The sequence below is a fragment of the Bos javanicus genome, chromosome 15 (assembly GCF_032452875.1).
Source record: "Bos javanicus breed banteng chromosome 15, ARS-OSU_banteng_1.0, whole genome shotgun sequence".
Lineage (NCBI taxonomy): Eukaryota > Metazoa > Chordata > Mammalia > Artiodactyla > Bovidae > Bos > Bos javanicus.
Genome location: NC_083882.1, coordinates 43457497 through 43472919, shown reverse-complemented (window position 1 = coordinate 43472919; position 15423 = coordinate 43457497). Strand labels below are relative to the sequence as shown.

Sequence of the window (15423 nt, the reverse complement as noted above, 5' to 3'; positions counted from 1 at the left end):
TTAATGATCTCATGTTTCAGTCTCCTCTTACCAATTCAGTTCTATCCTTGCCAATCTACTGATAATTTACCCTGACAATGGGCATTGTGGGGAGGGCTTCTGGGGCCATTTCAGTCTTGTGGATATATTTTTTTCAAATGTGGTTATTTGGGATTTCACATTTAGAATATCACCCTGTATAAAACATCCTTCCTGAAGAAATATTTATCACAATAAAACTTTCTCTTTTTTTTACGATTCTTCAAAGCAAATCCATAAAACTGTTAGAGGAAGCAGAAATGCTAATTATAGCACAGTTCTTCTTACCACAGCAGCCAACACCAAACTAGTCAATGTATTACAAAATCAGGCTAAGGAAGAATTCTGAAAATGAATATACTGCTGCCACAGACAGGGAAGAAAATGTGTCAAGCCAAAAATTTTAGTTGTCCCTCAAGGTGAAAATATCCCCATAATTCGTCAACATATAAACAGATATTTACTAAACGTGCAGGGTATTTAATCAAAACTACTCATTCAAAACCTAACATCATACTCACACCCTCTCAAAAAATCCAAGCTATAAACATAGGCAGAGAATGATGTTTTCTCCACTCAGCCACCATGGGACAAAGACACTGTCTACCCCACACTTGCCTATTATGTGACACTACTACATTATTCCATACTCAAGCAATTTCTCAATCTTCACTGAGTTCCCTCCCACTGTGTGGCACCCAGCTCTAGGCTAAGTGCTGCTGCCGCTAAGTCGCTTCAGTCGTGTCCAACTCTGTGCGACCTCATAGATGGCAGCCCACCAGGCTCCCCCGTCCCTGGGATTCTCCAGGCAAGAACACTGGAGTGGGTTGCCATTTCCTTCTCCAATGCATGAAAGTGAAAGTGAAAGTGAAGTCGCTCAGTCGTGCCTGACTCTTAGCGACCCCATAGACTGGAGCCTACCAGGCTCCTCCGTCCATGGGATTTTCCAGGCAAGAGTACTGGAGTGGGGTGCCATTGCCTTCTCTGAAACAAACCACCCAAGTTCCAGTTAATCATTAAAAATTGTATAGTTCACTCATACTCTGGATAACAAATTAAAAATAAAACCAAGTAACAATTTCATTTGTTAAAAACAAATAATAATTAAAATCATGTTTAAGAAGAATATTTAATGACATGGAAAAATATTCAAGACACACTTAAAAATATGGAAAAACGATCAACATATAATAGTAAATTTAAAAAGCAGGATACATTTTTTTCTCTTATGATCTCAATTTTATAAATCTATATTAGTGTCCATATATTTTTTCACTGCAAGTGTTTTTGAAATATTTCCTAACAATCAACATATTCCAAAAGACAGTTTATGCAAGTCAATGAGAAAAAGATAAACACAACAGAAACCATGAACAAAGGACTAAACAGGTAATTCACTGAAGAAATATACAAATGTACATGAACTATATGAAAAGATGTTCAGCCTCACAAATAATTAAATTTAGATTAAAGCAGACATTTTCTTCCTAGAAGATTGAAAACACTTGAGAAAAGCAGCTAATATTCCATTACAGATGTAGAGAAAAAAATGGGTAGCATCTTAAAAACTGTAGGGTCACAAAGAGTCTGACATGACTGAGTGACTTGAGCACAGAGTCTAACCTTTTGAGGAAGGTGATTTGGCAATATCTCTTTTACTTTCACTTCATTTTTAACACACTTGTTTATTTACTTAGTTAGCTATTTTTGGCTGCACTGGGTCTTCGTTGCTGCACATGGGGTTCTCTAGTTGTGGTGCAGGAGATTCTCACTCCAGTGACTTCTCCTGTAGCAGACCCAGAGCTGTAGGCGGACCAGCTCCAGCAACTGCGGCACACTGGCTCAGTAGTTGAGGCTCCTGGGCTCTGAAGTGTGGGCTCAGTACTTACCAGTGCTTTCGTAAACTGTAAAGCGAGGATAATGTCTTGTGGTACATAGCAATGAAATCTATTCAATAAATAATATCTGTTAATTATTAGGCATGGAGCTGACTGTGTTCCCCATGACCCAGTGTACTTGTGAGTGGGATGATCAGCAGAAGGTAGCATAAAAATGGGTAGAACAAAGCTAACTGGTCCTTAGGAAGATTGATTCAATGACCCTGGCCTCATTAAATTCATCACATTCACTACCAACTGAGCTGAGCAACCAACAGAGCTAGACCAGCAGATCAACAATCCTCCACAAAACACTAAACATACTTCTAGAAGATAAAACTACAAATGCTTAAATATCAACTTTTCAAACAATAAAACTGCACCAAAAAGAATGTTTCACAGTGGGCGTAAAGGATGAATCCTAGATAATTATTTAGCAAAGAAAAGGATTAAAAACCATTTGAACATACAGAATCTTAGAATTAAGCACAACTGGTTAATTTGGCAGGTGATACTTCAAGGTTTTTGTTTTGTTTTTCCCAAGAAGAGACTGTGATCCTAAGTCAACTTGTCAATAGGACTGGTTAAATAACTAAAACTGTACGGATTCACTTAAAAAAAAAAAAAAAAGTTCATCCAAACTATTATAAAATTTAGCTCTATTAAAAATTACAAAATAATCACAGCGCAATACAAAACTGGAGAAGGAAATGGCAACCCACTCCAGTACCCTTGCCTGGAGAATCCCAGGAATGGGGGAGCCTGGTGGGCTGCCATCCATGGGGTCGCACAGGGTCTGACACAACTGAAGCAACTTAGCAGCAGCAGCAGCAGCAGCAATACAAAACACCTCTCCTATCACCATTTTAACTCCAAATCTGCCACTGACCCTTAGCTTTTTGAGTATGGGAAAACAATCATTGCTACTCTTCTACAAACCTCCACATTTTTATTACTCAGCACTTGGAAAAGCTGTGGAAGTCTGACTTATTTAAGTTTTAAAAAGTTAAGTACTATGCCTTATCAGGAAAAAAAAGCATGGTTACATACAATTCTTTGAAAGCCTGAATAAGCAGGCTTTATCTTTTCATAATTAATACAAATATTTACCAAATACCTACTAGATAAAGCATGGTCTTCTAGCAAAGCTAAGAAATTTGTCTACCTGACTCTAGGACAAGTGAAGTTATAACATGTTTTAATTTGTATAAAGACCTATGGTCTTTATAATCAGGAAAAAATTTTAATGTAATGGTCATTGTCAAATAAAGACTCTGGGGAAAGAAGAAAAGAGACATCTAACATACTCACAATAAAACCTTTGGTTTTCTTCAACAGTATAGCAATAATTAATACCTATCTTCATGACACTGTTAAAAAGCTATTTTACAACTACAAAAAACAAGGGGGAAAAGGACACCAGAGATGACACAACTGAGAAAGGAATTCTTCTGACATTCCTGGAAAAGTAATTCTAATGTAGATTCAAAGTTGTTGTAAATTGGGTTTATCCATGTGGTTTATGATTGTTATTTCTAAATCATTTTCTTCTGTCTTTCTGACTTTAAAAATCCTAAAAGTTTCTTAGTTGCTTTCCATATCCTTTCATTATAAAGAATATGGTAAATCAGAAGTCCAGGGATTCCCTGGTGGTTCAGTGGTAAAGAATCTGTCTGCCAATGCACGGGACACGGGATTGAACCAAGATTGGGGAAGATGCCACATGCTGTGGAGACCAGCTAAGCCCCTGCACTGCAACTATTGAGCCTGTACTCTAGAGCCCGGGAGCCACAACTATGGAGTCCATGTGCCACAACTACTGAAGCCCGCGCACCTGAGAGCCCAAGATCCTCAACACAGAAGCCACTGCAATGAGAAGCCCATGGACTGCAACTAGAGTAGCCCCCCCACTCGCCACAACTGAAGAAAAGCCCTCGCAGCAACAAAGACCCAGCACAACCAAAAATAAACAAAATTATTTTTTAAAAAAAGAAGTCACAGATAGCACCCAACGACAACCAGAAAAAGATGCAACTGCAGGCTACAGGGAAGGATTTCTGAGGTTAGCAAATGAAAACTTTTTTTTTTTTGTTCTTTTCAAAGAAAACTAACTTCAGACAAAAAGCATAAAACATCCTGAAACAGACTTACAAAAGAGAGCTTCTTAGAAACAAAGCCCCAATAACTATTTGGTCTTAAAAAAAAAAAACATTTCCAGAACTGATAAGAATGGAGAGAGAGGAAAAAATACATATATATAAAATACCAACCAGCCACAACAATTCAAAAAACAAGTGACCTGACTCCTCTCCTAACAGAGCTCCTCTACTGCATTGTGGTTTGGGGACTGAATCAAAGAGGCCACACAACAGTTCTGCCAGTCAATGATTAAGTTATTGCTTCAGTCAGTTCAGTTCAGTCACTCAGTTCAGTTCAGTTCAGTCACTCAGTCATATCTGGCTCTTTGAGACCCCATGAATCGCAGCACGCCAGGCCTCCCTGTCCATCACCATCTCCCAGAGTTCATTCAGAACACGTCCATCGAGCCGGTGATGCCATACAGCCATCTCATCCTCTGTCGTCCCCTTCTCCTCCTGCCCCTGATCCCTCCCAGCATCAGAGTCCTCTCCAATGAGTCAACTCTTTGCATGAGGTTGGCCAAAGTACTGGAGTTTCAGCTTTAGCATCATTCCTTCCAAAGAAATCCCAGGGCTGATCTCCTTTAGAATGGACTGGTTGGATCTCCTTGCAGTCCAAGGGACTCTCAAGAGTCTTCTCCAACACCAAAGTTCAAAAGCATCAATTCTTCAGCGCTCAGCTTTCTTCACAGTCCAACTCTCACATCCATACATGACCACTGGAAAAACCATAGCCTGACCTAAATCAAATCCCTTATGATTATACAGTGGAAGTGAGAAATAGATTTAAGGGACTAGATCTGATAGATAGAGTGCCTGATGAACTATGGACGGAGGTTCATGACATTGTACAGGGGACAGGGATCAAGACCATCTTCATGGAAAAGAAATGCAAAAAAGTAAAATGGCTGTCTGAGGAGGCCTTATAAATAGCTGTGAAAAGAAGAGAAGTGAAAAGCAAAGGAGAAAAGGAAAGATATAAGCATCTGAATGCAGAGTTCCAAAGAACAGCAAGAAGAGATAAGAAAACCTTCCTCAGCGATCAATGCAAAGAAATAGAGGAAAACAACAGAATGGGAAAGACTAGAGATCTCTTCAAGAAAATTAGAGATACCAAGGGAACATTTCATGCAAAGATGGGCTCGATAAAGGGCAGAAATGGTATGGACCTAACAGAAGCAGAAGATATTAAGAAGAGGTGGCAAGAATACACAGAAGAACTGTACAAAAAAGATTTTCACGACCCAGATAATCACGATGGTGTGAGCACTCACCTAGAGCCAGATATCCTGGAATGTGAAGTCAAGTGGGCCTTAGAAAGCATCACTACGAACAAAGCTATTGGAGCTGATAGAATTCCAGTTGAGCTCTTTCAAATCCTGAAAGATGATGCTGTGAAAGTGCTACGCTCAATACGCCAGCAAATTTGGAAAACTCAGCAGTGGCCACAGGACTGGAAAAGGTCAGTTTTCATTCCAATCCCAAAGAAAGGCAATGCCAAAGAATGCTCAAACTACCGCACAATTGCACTCATCTCACATGCTAGAGAAGTAATGCTCAAAATTCTCCAAGGCAGGCTTTAGCAATACGTAAACCGTGAACTTCCTGATGTTCAAGCTGGTTTAGAAAAGGCAGAGGAACCAGAGATCAAATTGCCAATATCCGCTGAATCATGGAAAAAGCAAGAGAGTTCCAGAAAAACAGCTATTTCTGCTTTATTGACTATGCCGAAGCCTTTGACTGTGTGGATCACAATAAACTGTGGAAAATTCTGAAAGACATGGGAATACCAGACATGGAACAACAGACTGGTTCCAAACAGGAAAAGGAGTACATCAGTCACTTAGTTGTGTCCAACTCTTTGTGACCCCATGGACTGCAGCACGCCAGGCCTCCCTGTCCATCACCAACTCCCGGAGCTTGCTCAAACTCATGTCCATCGAGTCAGTGATACCATTCAACCACCTCATCCTCTGTCATCCCCTTCTCCTCCTGCCTTTTATCTTTCCCAGCATCAGGGTCTTTTCCTGTGAAGCAGCTCTTCGCATCAGGTGGCCAAAGTATTGGAGTTTCAGCTTCAGCATCAGTCCTTCCAATGAATAGTCAGGACCAATTTCCTTTAGGATGGACTGGTTGGATTTCCTTGCAGTCCAAGGGACTCTCAAGAGTCTTCTCCAACACCACAGTTCCAAAGCATCAGTTCTCAGGAACTCAGCTTGCGTTATAGTCCAACTCTCACATCCATACATGACTACTGGAAAAACCATAGCTTTGACTAGACAGACTTTTGTTGGCAAAGTAATGTCTCTGCTTTTGAATATGCTGTCCAGGTTGGTCACAGCTTTTCTTCCAAGGAGCAAGCGTCTTTTAATTTCATGGCATCTGTAGTGATTTTGGAGTCCAAGAAAATAAAGTCTGTCACTGTTTCCATGTTTCCCCATCTATTTGCCATGAAGTGATGGGACCAGATGCTATGATCTTAGTTTTCTGAATGTTGAGTTTTAAGCCAACTTTTTCACTCTCCTCTCTCACTTTCATCAAAAGGCTCTTTAGTTCTTTCCTTTCTGCCATAAGGGTGGTATCAACTGCACGTCTGAGGTTATTGGTATTTCTCCCGGCAATTTTGATTCCAGCTTGTGCTTCATCCAGCCCAGCATTTTGCAAGATATACTCTGCATATAAGTTAAGTAAGTAGGGTAACAATATACAGCCTTGACATACTTCTTTCTCAATTTGGAACCAGTCTGTTGTTCCATGCACAGTTCTAACTGTTGCTTCTTGACCTGCATACAGATTTCTCAGGAGGCAGGTAAGGTGGTCTAGTATTAATACTTAAGTCATTTCTTAAGTATTGACAAATCTATCATTTCAAAATAATAATCTCAGGAATTCCTTGATGGTCCAGTGGTAAGGACCCTGTACTTTCACTGCCAAGCGGGAGGTTTGATCCCTGGTCAAACCCCAGGTAAGATCCTACAAGCCACTTGGCATGGCAAAAAAAAAGGAGTAATCTCATCAATGGTGAGAAGCAGAAAAAAGACCTGGATTCTAACAGTTCTTTCTAAACTGCTGGGGAACAGTGGACCAAAAAATATATTCTCAAATGGGGCTGAAAACATTAAAAAGTGTTTAAAAACTATTATGTCATTTATAAATATTAATCATTACCGTATGTCAAAAGTGGGAGCCGGACTACCTCAGATCTGGCTCTGACAGTTTTTGATTCTATGACGGAGATAAACGAATTCATACTCATATTATGTTTTGCCAACTAGGAGTAGTTTAGAAAACAAGGAATTGGACTCACACTCACAGAGGGATGAAGCTTAATAAGAGGAACCTCCACACATATTCTCCCTGCTCAAGGCCCCTCAGCACTCCATGAAAACATTTTAGATTAATGCAGCTAGGTCAGTCCATTGAGTATATCACAGATGGCCTAGCAAAGTTTTGACCTGAAATGCCCATCACACTAATGAACAAAGCAAACAAATTACTAACCTGGCTTTCTTTAACAGGAAACTATGATAGATCCCATGGATGACAATCAAGCAAATATCCTAAGTGTAATATTTGAAAACTTGATGGTCTAAACAATAGCCACTCTCATCTAACTTCCTGGAGCCATAGCCAACTCCTAGGAAGCACACTGAAAATAGCTTGAGAGCCAGCGCAGGCCCTCATTTTCCACCATGACAGGACTCCAACATCCAGGGTTACATACTCCAAACTAAAATCAGTCATCACCAAACATGTGGAACACAGACATTTAACCAGTATCTGCCTCACCTAAAAACTTTTGAGAACTAAATCTAAAAATTTAGTAGCAATAGCCTATGTATTATCAATGAATTCCACAAGAAGACACCAGCTTCCAAAAGGTAAGGCTTTCTCTCTTCGACTAGGTCCTATGCCTATCCAGCAGTAACCTAAAACATGTCAAGTATAGGTCCCCTCCTGTGTACCCAGGTTCCTGGGAGACTTCTAAGACTACCTGACAATAATTCAAACCCAAGGATGGCCATAGGAATTGAGGAGCTGAGTCAAATCCATCTTCCACCAGTCAGCCAAAAAGAAACAAGGATATAAAAAAGGATATAGGACTAGACTTATAAAAGGATACAGGACTGGAAATGGCATTACCAAAGGAGGACCGAGGCTAGAAAAACTTTATCTATAATCTACTATGAAAGGAAGGAAGGGCTAAACAGAGTCTACGAATTTGGTTTAAACACCAGACAGTTACTCAGGATTTCCTCCTAAGAAAAGAGGAGCAGAGCCCTAGTGTTATTAAAGTGAAATCCACTTACCTTCAATGTGATCCTCCCTACCTAAGGGTGTGTGAAGTAGGTGCTCTTCTGTTAAGAACACAGTCTCTCCAACTAAATTTAGCATACAATTCTAAATTGCCTTGGGGCTGTGTAATTGTTTTCTGTGTGTTCCTCTCTCCTCCTGACTTCTTATTTGCTCTACCTTATAAAAGGAAACACATGAACCAACTTAAGAACTCTCCTCCTCCTACCCTTACCCCTGAAAGTATCCACAAATCCCTGAAGTAAGCCATCAGGATTTGAGTTTTGCTTCAGCTAAGAGTCTGAGCTTCAGAAAAATGACCATTTTATAAAGAGAATCTGAGAGAATCTGCCCAGAACTGACCAGACTGGTAGAGGAAAATAAAATCTAAGGTTAGTTCAAACCGACTACCTGTTTGAAACTGGCTCATCAAAGTTTTTATACTCCATCTCTGAGAAGAGATAAGCTTTTTTTTTTTTCTTCTAAGTAAAATATCCTTGAGTCATCCAGGAATATGCAAATCAAAACCACACTGTGGTACCACTTCACACCCCTTAGGCCACCCATGATCAAAAAGGTAGTAAGTGCTGGTGAGGATACAGAGAGTGTAACCCTCAAACACCACTAGTGGGAATGTAAAATAGTGCAGCTGTTTTAGAAAACAGTCTGCAATTTCTCAAAAGGTTAAACACTGGCCATTAACCCAGCCATTCCACTCCTAGGCATATACCTAAGAGAAATGAAAATATACATACACAAACGTTCACAATACCATTATCTGTAATAAATGAAAAGTATATAAATAACCCAAATGTACATCAACTTATAAGCAAAAGGTGGTGTATCTATACAATATCATTCTGCCATAAAAAGAAACAATGTATGGATACATGTTACAACATAGATGAACCTTGAAAACATGCTAAGTGAAAGAAGCCAGTCACAAAAGACCATATATTATATGATTCCATAGTATGAAATGTCCAAAATAGACAAATCCATAAAGATCAAAGATAGATTCAGATCAGATCAGATCAGTCGCTCAGTCGTGTCTGACTCTTTGCGACCCCATGAATCCCAGCACACCAGGCCTCCCTGTCCAACAACCTACCGCCCTCAAACTCTCTTCTTTCTCAAACTCATCAGCACTTGTTTTTACAAAATTATAATTACAATAATAAGAGTACCTTTCATTTTAATAAAAGGTCTAGAAGAATCTATATTAAAATGTTAACTACTATTTTTACAAGAAGAGATTATATCTTTCTTATACTATGGATGTGAATAATGATGTGAACTAGTACTGATTTGGTGATAAAAAAAAATAAAAGGTTTCCCCCCACAAAAAAATAGTAGAATAGTGGGTGTTTACAGCTAGGGTGTTAGGGAGTTGGAAGGATACAGGTAGTAACTGCTAATGGATATAGGTTTGAAGGGCAAGTGATGAAAATATTCTAAAATTGATTGTAGTAATGATTGTAAAACTCTGTGAATATACTAAAAAACACAGAATTGTGTATTTTAAATAGAAGACATATCTCAATAAAGACATTTTTATATATTAGAAAGAGAAAGGTGATGCATACTAAGTGATAAGGCAAATGGAGCAAAATGTTAACACTGAGTCCGGAAAAAGGATGCACTAAAGTTCTTGGTACTGAATGACAACGTTTGGTGTGAAGTTACATCAAAAGAAAAAACTAAAAAAAAAAAAAAAATACCATCTCTTTCTTGTTAATCACACAGTATCCTTGCTTAACATGAAACAGAAACCTGCCCTAGAAAAAAACAATCATATGTCTGCTCCTGCCAAACGTTTTACTGTCTCCCTACCACCCATCAAATTCCTGCAAAGCATACAAAACATCACTCTAAGAGAAGAAAAAAGGATAAAATGTAGCAAGTGAGATAAATATTCCCCAACTTTCTCAGGACCTGTTTCCTCATCAGTAAAAATCAGGTTATATAATCTCTAAGAGTGCTTCCAAGGACTTCTCTGGTGGTCCAGTGGTTATGTATTCGCCATGCAATACTAAAGTCCCACATGCCTTGGAGCAACTAAGCCCATGCACCACAACTACTGAGCCCACGTGCCACAACTAGAGAGTCTGCACAGCACAGCAACAAAAATCTCACATAATGCAATGATGATCCTGCATGCCACAACTAACCTGATGCAGCCAAATAAATACATATTAAAAAAAAAAAAAAAGGTGCTTCCATGTTTGACATTCCATGATTCTGTTGTTCTAACTTCACTGCCCAATACAGTTAAGGAGCAGTAAGATCTGTCCAGCCCTCTGGCTTTCCTGGACAGTGAGCCATTTTTTCTCTTTTAATGATGATATTAAAAGATGATTTCAGGGTACTGTCTGTATTCTAAGTAGGTTCATACAGGACACTGGCTAGTATCCCATCTATGTTCCCAAGCCCTCTCTTTAATTCTTGGCAAGACCCACTACTCAGAGCCTAAGAAACTGGAGTAGCAGATTCATGAACCTAGGATACTCATATCTCAATGCTGGGTGCAGGTCAGTGAAAAGGAATAAAAGGATTCCAAAGAAAGAAATAGGTTATAAGCATATAGGAAACTTAACTCTAAGACAGAGATAGGGAAAGTTAACTCAAGAGTCCCATATCCTGGTAAACCTGCTGCTGCGGTCACCTGGTGGTGATCATAGAAGAAAAAGCAAAAATGAAGATGTCCAGAACACCCATCTATCAAACAGGTAGAAAGAGAGACTGGAATCTACGACCATCTGCCTCCCAACTTAGAACAGGCCAACAAAATGGGTCAACATTTCGTAAAATCAAAATCAAAAATGTTCCTTCCAGAATTCCTTATCTCCTTGACAAACTCAAAACCCAAACAAGCAGATACCATTTCTTCCAGTTGGCTAGACCTGTGCTTCACCAACAGATTACCTTTCTTTCCTTCTGCCCAAAGTAATTCCTCAACGAACTCAAAGAGAAACAAAATAAATTTTCATATCTTCTTCAGTTCCTGCACAACAGGTGACTACATAACTTGCCTAAATGCTTAAGTCTACAAGAAAGGGGAAGAGGTGACAGGGAGAAACTTCATATAAAATTAAATGATCAAAGTGTTTTTTTGACAGTGCAAGTTCTATGGTTATTGCTGTAAACAGAAAAGAAGGAAAGTTAATCTTTCTCCATAAAGCTAGAAGAATACAGCATCTTTGATCTGTTTGTTCTGGATTCACTTACTAAGAGTATAGAATCTATCTGAAGTATATAACTTAATTTGTTTGAAGAGAACATAGACTCCTCAGTACCTCCCTAGGGAATCTGGGTGCAACTCACAATTTCCTGTAGTTTCCTTTACTATGACATCATCAGTTTGGGAGCTATAAGGCAGAGAGAAAATACACCCTGGAGAGCTTCAACACTGACCCGCATAGAGCTATTTGTATTGTTTTGTTTTCCTTAAAGATTCCCTTTGGGGTCCAGATTCCCCTATGAACCTACCAGAAATGAAATGAAGAAAAAAAAAAATTCCTTCAATCAGTGCTTATTCTAGCAAAGGCCACCTACTGAATAAACAGCCTTGGCATTCCACTACTGCAACCATATTTAAAAAGAAAAATACCCCTCTTTACACATTTTATACATCTCATCCCCCTCTTTATTCTCTCAATAAGCTTTCACAAGGATACAATTTTAGCTTCCTGAAAAGCCAGATAATTAACAGATATTCACTAAAAGAGAACTAACACTTTTGAGAGTCTACTTGATAAGACACTTTTTACTTAAATTCTCTTTTTTAGAGATGAGGACCCCAGCAGTTATATAACTTGGCCTCCAGTCACAGAGATAGTCAATAGCAGAGTGAGAATGTTTAACCCCCAAACCCATGTTCTCACTAACAAATCAAATCATTCCCAATTCGACTCATAAGCTTTATCATCTGCAAATCATTTTCTTTATTTTTGAAAATCAAATAGACACTCAAAAGCACAGCATAAAAATAACACTGGTTTATTTCACCAATTTAAAGTTTCTTTTACTGAGGAGAACTGTATCATTTTAAGTCTTTTTGTCAACATGTTAGTGTTTTCTAAAATCCCAGCCAAGCAATGAAATGCAGTTTATGGTACAAGAGGGGCACTGGATCAAAGTGAGGCAATTTACTGTCCTTCGTGGGCTCATTTTCTTCTCTGAGATCCTTCCAGCTCCAGTACCATGAACTGAATTCCAACAACTATATCTCAAAGTCATAAATTTAACAAATAGGAAACACAGATGAAAAGTTAGCCTCAGATTACAGGAATTCAAAGACCTAAAAAAGAGAACTTAAAACTACCCCAACCAAGTACTAATTGTATTACTGCTTCATGATTTTTTTCTCCACCTGCTATTAATTTGAGGAAGTAGTGTATTTGCTCTGACCTTGTTAAAGGTCATCGATTTACCATTTTTTAAAAAGACAGTCCATTTTGATGCATGCATCTAATTTTTTTTCATAAGAAACACTGAAATTTTTCTGGTTGGTGGGGGGACACACAAAACTTGTCCTGTCATCTCTGAAGCAAAGGAAAATTAGTCAACAGGATATTCGCTTTCAGGAGAAAAACTCTAAACACATCATGACAGAACAGTAAAAAGGAATCTCCCTCATCCAAATCAGGATGATTCAACAAACCTCCACCTACATAAAACCTGCAAACTGGACACTCCAGACGAAAACTTTTCCAAAACCAATGACGGTGCAGTGGTGAATTCGCGGGGACTTTACAACTCTGACACCGGTGCAGTGGAATTCACGGGATTTTACAATTCTGACACTCATGTGCAATTAGTGCCAGATCTGATCTGGGCCTTATCTTCACTTCCCCACCACTTCCCTTTGAAAGATGACTTGAGAAGCATCACTACGCAACCCAGGCTCTCCAAGTAGGCTGCTGCCCTCTTATTCACCGATGACGCTGGTCTCATAAAGGGCATAAATTATTTTCAATTAAAAAAAAAAAAAAACGGCACGGCCCCGGGTTACGAACCCTTTCCAGAACGAAGGGAGTTCTCGCCCTCCTTGGTGTGGCCCAAGTTCACTTTATTACTTCACGTCCCATCAACTCAGGGGGCCTAGCCCAGGGCTGGGTTATAAATGTTTTGAAGAACTGCGATCACAGGTTTCCTGGGAGGAGGCCAAATAAAACTCACCAAGTTTTTGTTTTCCTTTCTTTTTTAAAGTCTGGGTGGAACTTACTTTCACCAGGAGTGGGATGCCTTCTTCCCTCCCTAACGGGTGTTCGAGAACAAGCTTCCCTTTTATTTTACACTAAGTCAGTCAACCTTCACCCAACTGAGAACACAATCCTTCCCTCAGCCGCGAGGACCTGGCCACAAGAGCGGCGGGGAGCAGGGACCGTTCGGACCCGTTATGGCTCAGGGCCCCTCTGCCCGTTTCCCCTCCTCAGCCCCACGCCCCTTCCCCGCGCTCGCCCCTCGCCCGTCTCCCGGGACAAAGCCAGGGTGAGGGAGGATTTCTCGGGGGTCGCCGGCGGCCGCGGACGCGGGGAAGCGGCCCCGGACTCAGCGCTCACTCACCCGACAGCTCGTCCGGCTCCAGCCCGGTCTCGGTGTCCAGCCCGCAGATGACAAAGTAGTCGGCGAAGCGACTGGGCGCCGAGCCCCCTCCGCCGCCGCCGCCGCCGCCGCTCATGGCGCCGGGGCCGAGCCGGGCCGGGCCGTGCGGAGCGTCGAGCCCCCGCACCCGGGCGCCCGCCCGCCCTCAGGCCGCCCCTCCCGCCGCCGCCGCCGCTACCGCGGCTCCGGCCGCCGCCCCCGGCCTTGGCCCGGTCCCCGCGGCCGCCGCGGCTGCCGTGACGGGGCAGGGGGGCACCGGGCCGCCCCGCGCCGCATCCTGGACTCCTTCCCCTCCGCTTCGCGGCCGCTGTCGCCAGCCGAGAGCGCCGCGGCCGGAGCGAGCTCGGAGAAGGGCGGAAAGCGCTGAGGAGAACCCCTACCGCGGCTCCCTCCCGCCTGCGCAGGCGCCGTTGGGGAGGGGGCGGGCTCCTCGCCGAAAGGATGACGTGATGCTCTTCTGGCCTGGCGGGCTGCGGCTTCCAAGGCTGTCGCCGCAGCGCGGCAGGCAACTGCTGGATCGCCCGCATCCGCCACCCCCTCGGGGCTGCGACTCCGTTAGGAAGGGCAGTGGAAGTGCGGGATGAGTGGACGCATCCTTCAGAGCCTGGCCCCTGGCCCATGCTCCGCCCCCACCCCCGCCTCCCACTAAAGGCCCGACGAGCTGTCATGGGAATAGGTTTTAAGATTGAGCTAGGAAGCCCAGCTCATCCTAACTCTAGGAAGCCCACCGGCCTAAACCGCAGATAGCCTTCTCCCCAGCCCCGCTCCCTGACGTCCATGGCTGGCTTTTTCTCTAGTAGAGCTGGTGATGTCTCCTCCTTCGCCAGATGTGAATCAGCCTGCTCTGTATTTACACTTGGCTTATAAATGGGGAAACTGAGGCTCAGAAAGAAGCGAGGCCTTTCCCCAAGGTTACTCTGAAAGACAAAGCCTGGAGTTGAATCCTGAGCTTGTGATCAGTCCCTGCCCTCTCACCCCGATTCCAAGCAGGCCTTTTCCCTTGCACATGGTTGTGCCCTTCTCTCTCCTAGAGCCTCCAGAGGCCCCTGTTACTGCGAGCTCCCCTTCTGCTTCTGACAATTCTCAGTTCCATCCCTAAGCAAGTTCTCCTGAGAGAAGTGGGGGACCAGGAGAGAAACTTGCTTCCTGGTACTTGGATTGGGACCCTCCGATTTGATTTCCCACAGAATCTAAGCAGAAAACAGGAGATCAGAAATCAAGAAGGCAATGTGTATAGTGGTTACTTCTAGTAGGCTCTAGAAACAGTGCTCAGATTTGAAACCTGACTTTATCATTTACTGTGTGACCTTGGGCAGTTTCCAGGTGCCAGCAATCGTGTTTCTTGTGATTACATAAAATGAATGCTCATACGGGTTAAGTGATCAGAATAGTGTCTGGAAGTAGAAGGCACTCAATAAATATTAGAGATTATATTATTATTCCAACAAGAGGTGTGCCTAGGGACTGTTCTGACAGGCTGCTGCTAAAGG

The 15423-nt window shown here is 41.9% G+C and overlaps 1 protein-coding gene across 3 annotated transcripts in view; it reads right to left on the bottom strand.

Moving 5' to 3' along the window:
• The window catches only part of DENND5A (DENN domain containing 5A), a 95101-nt gene extending 81042 nt beyond the window's left edge, over positions 1-14059 (bottom strand). For 2 of the 3 annotated variants that reach the window (XM_061440837.1, XM_061440838.1), the window contains exon 1: positions 13895-14058. In XM_061440837.1, the coding sequence (XP_061296821.1) occupies positions 13895-14009 (115 nt within the window). In that variant the 5' untranslated portion in view covers positions 14010-14058. Of the gene's footprint in view, positions 1-13894 lie in introns of all 3 variants that reach the window. The other variant, XM_061440841.1, reaches the window with a different exon arrangement.
• Positions 14060-15423: the final 1364 nt, after the last annotated feature.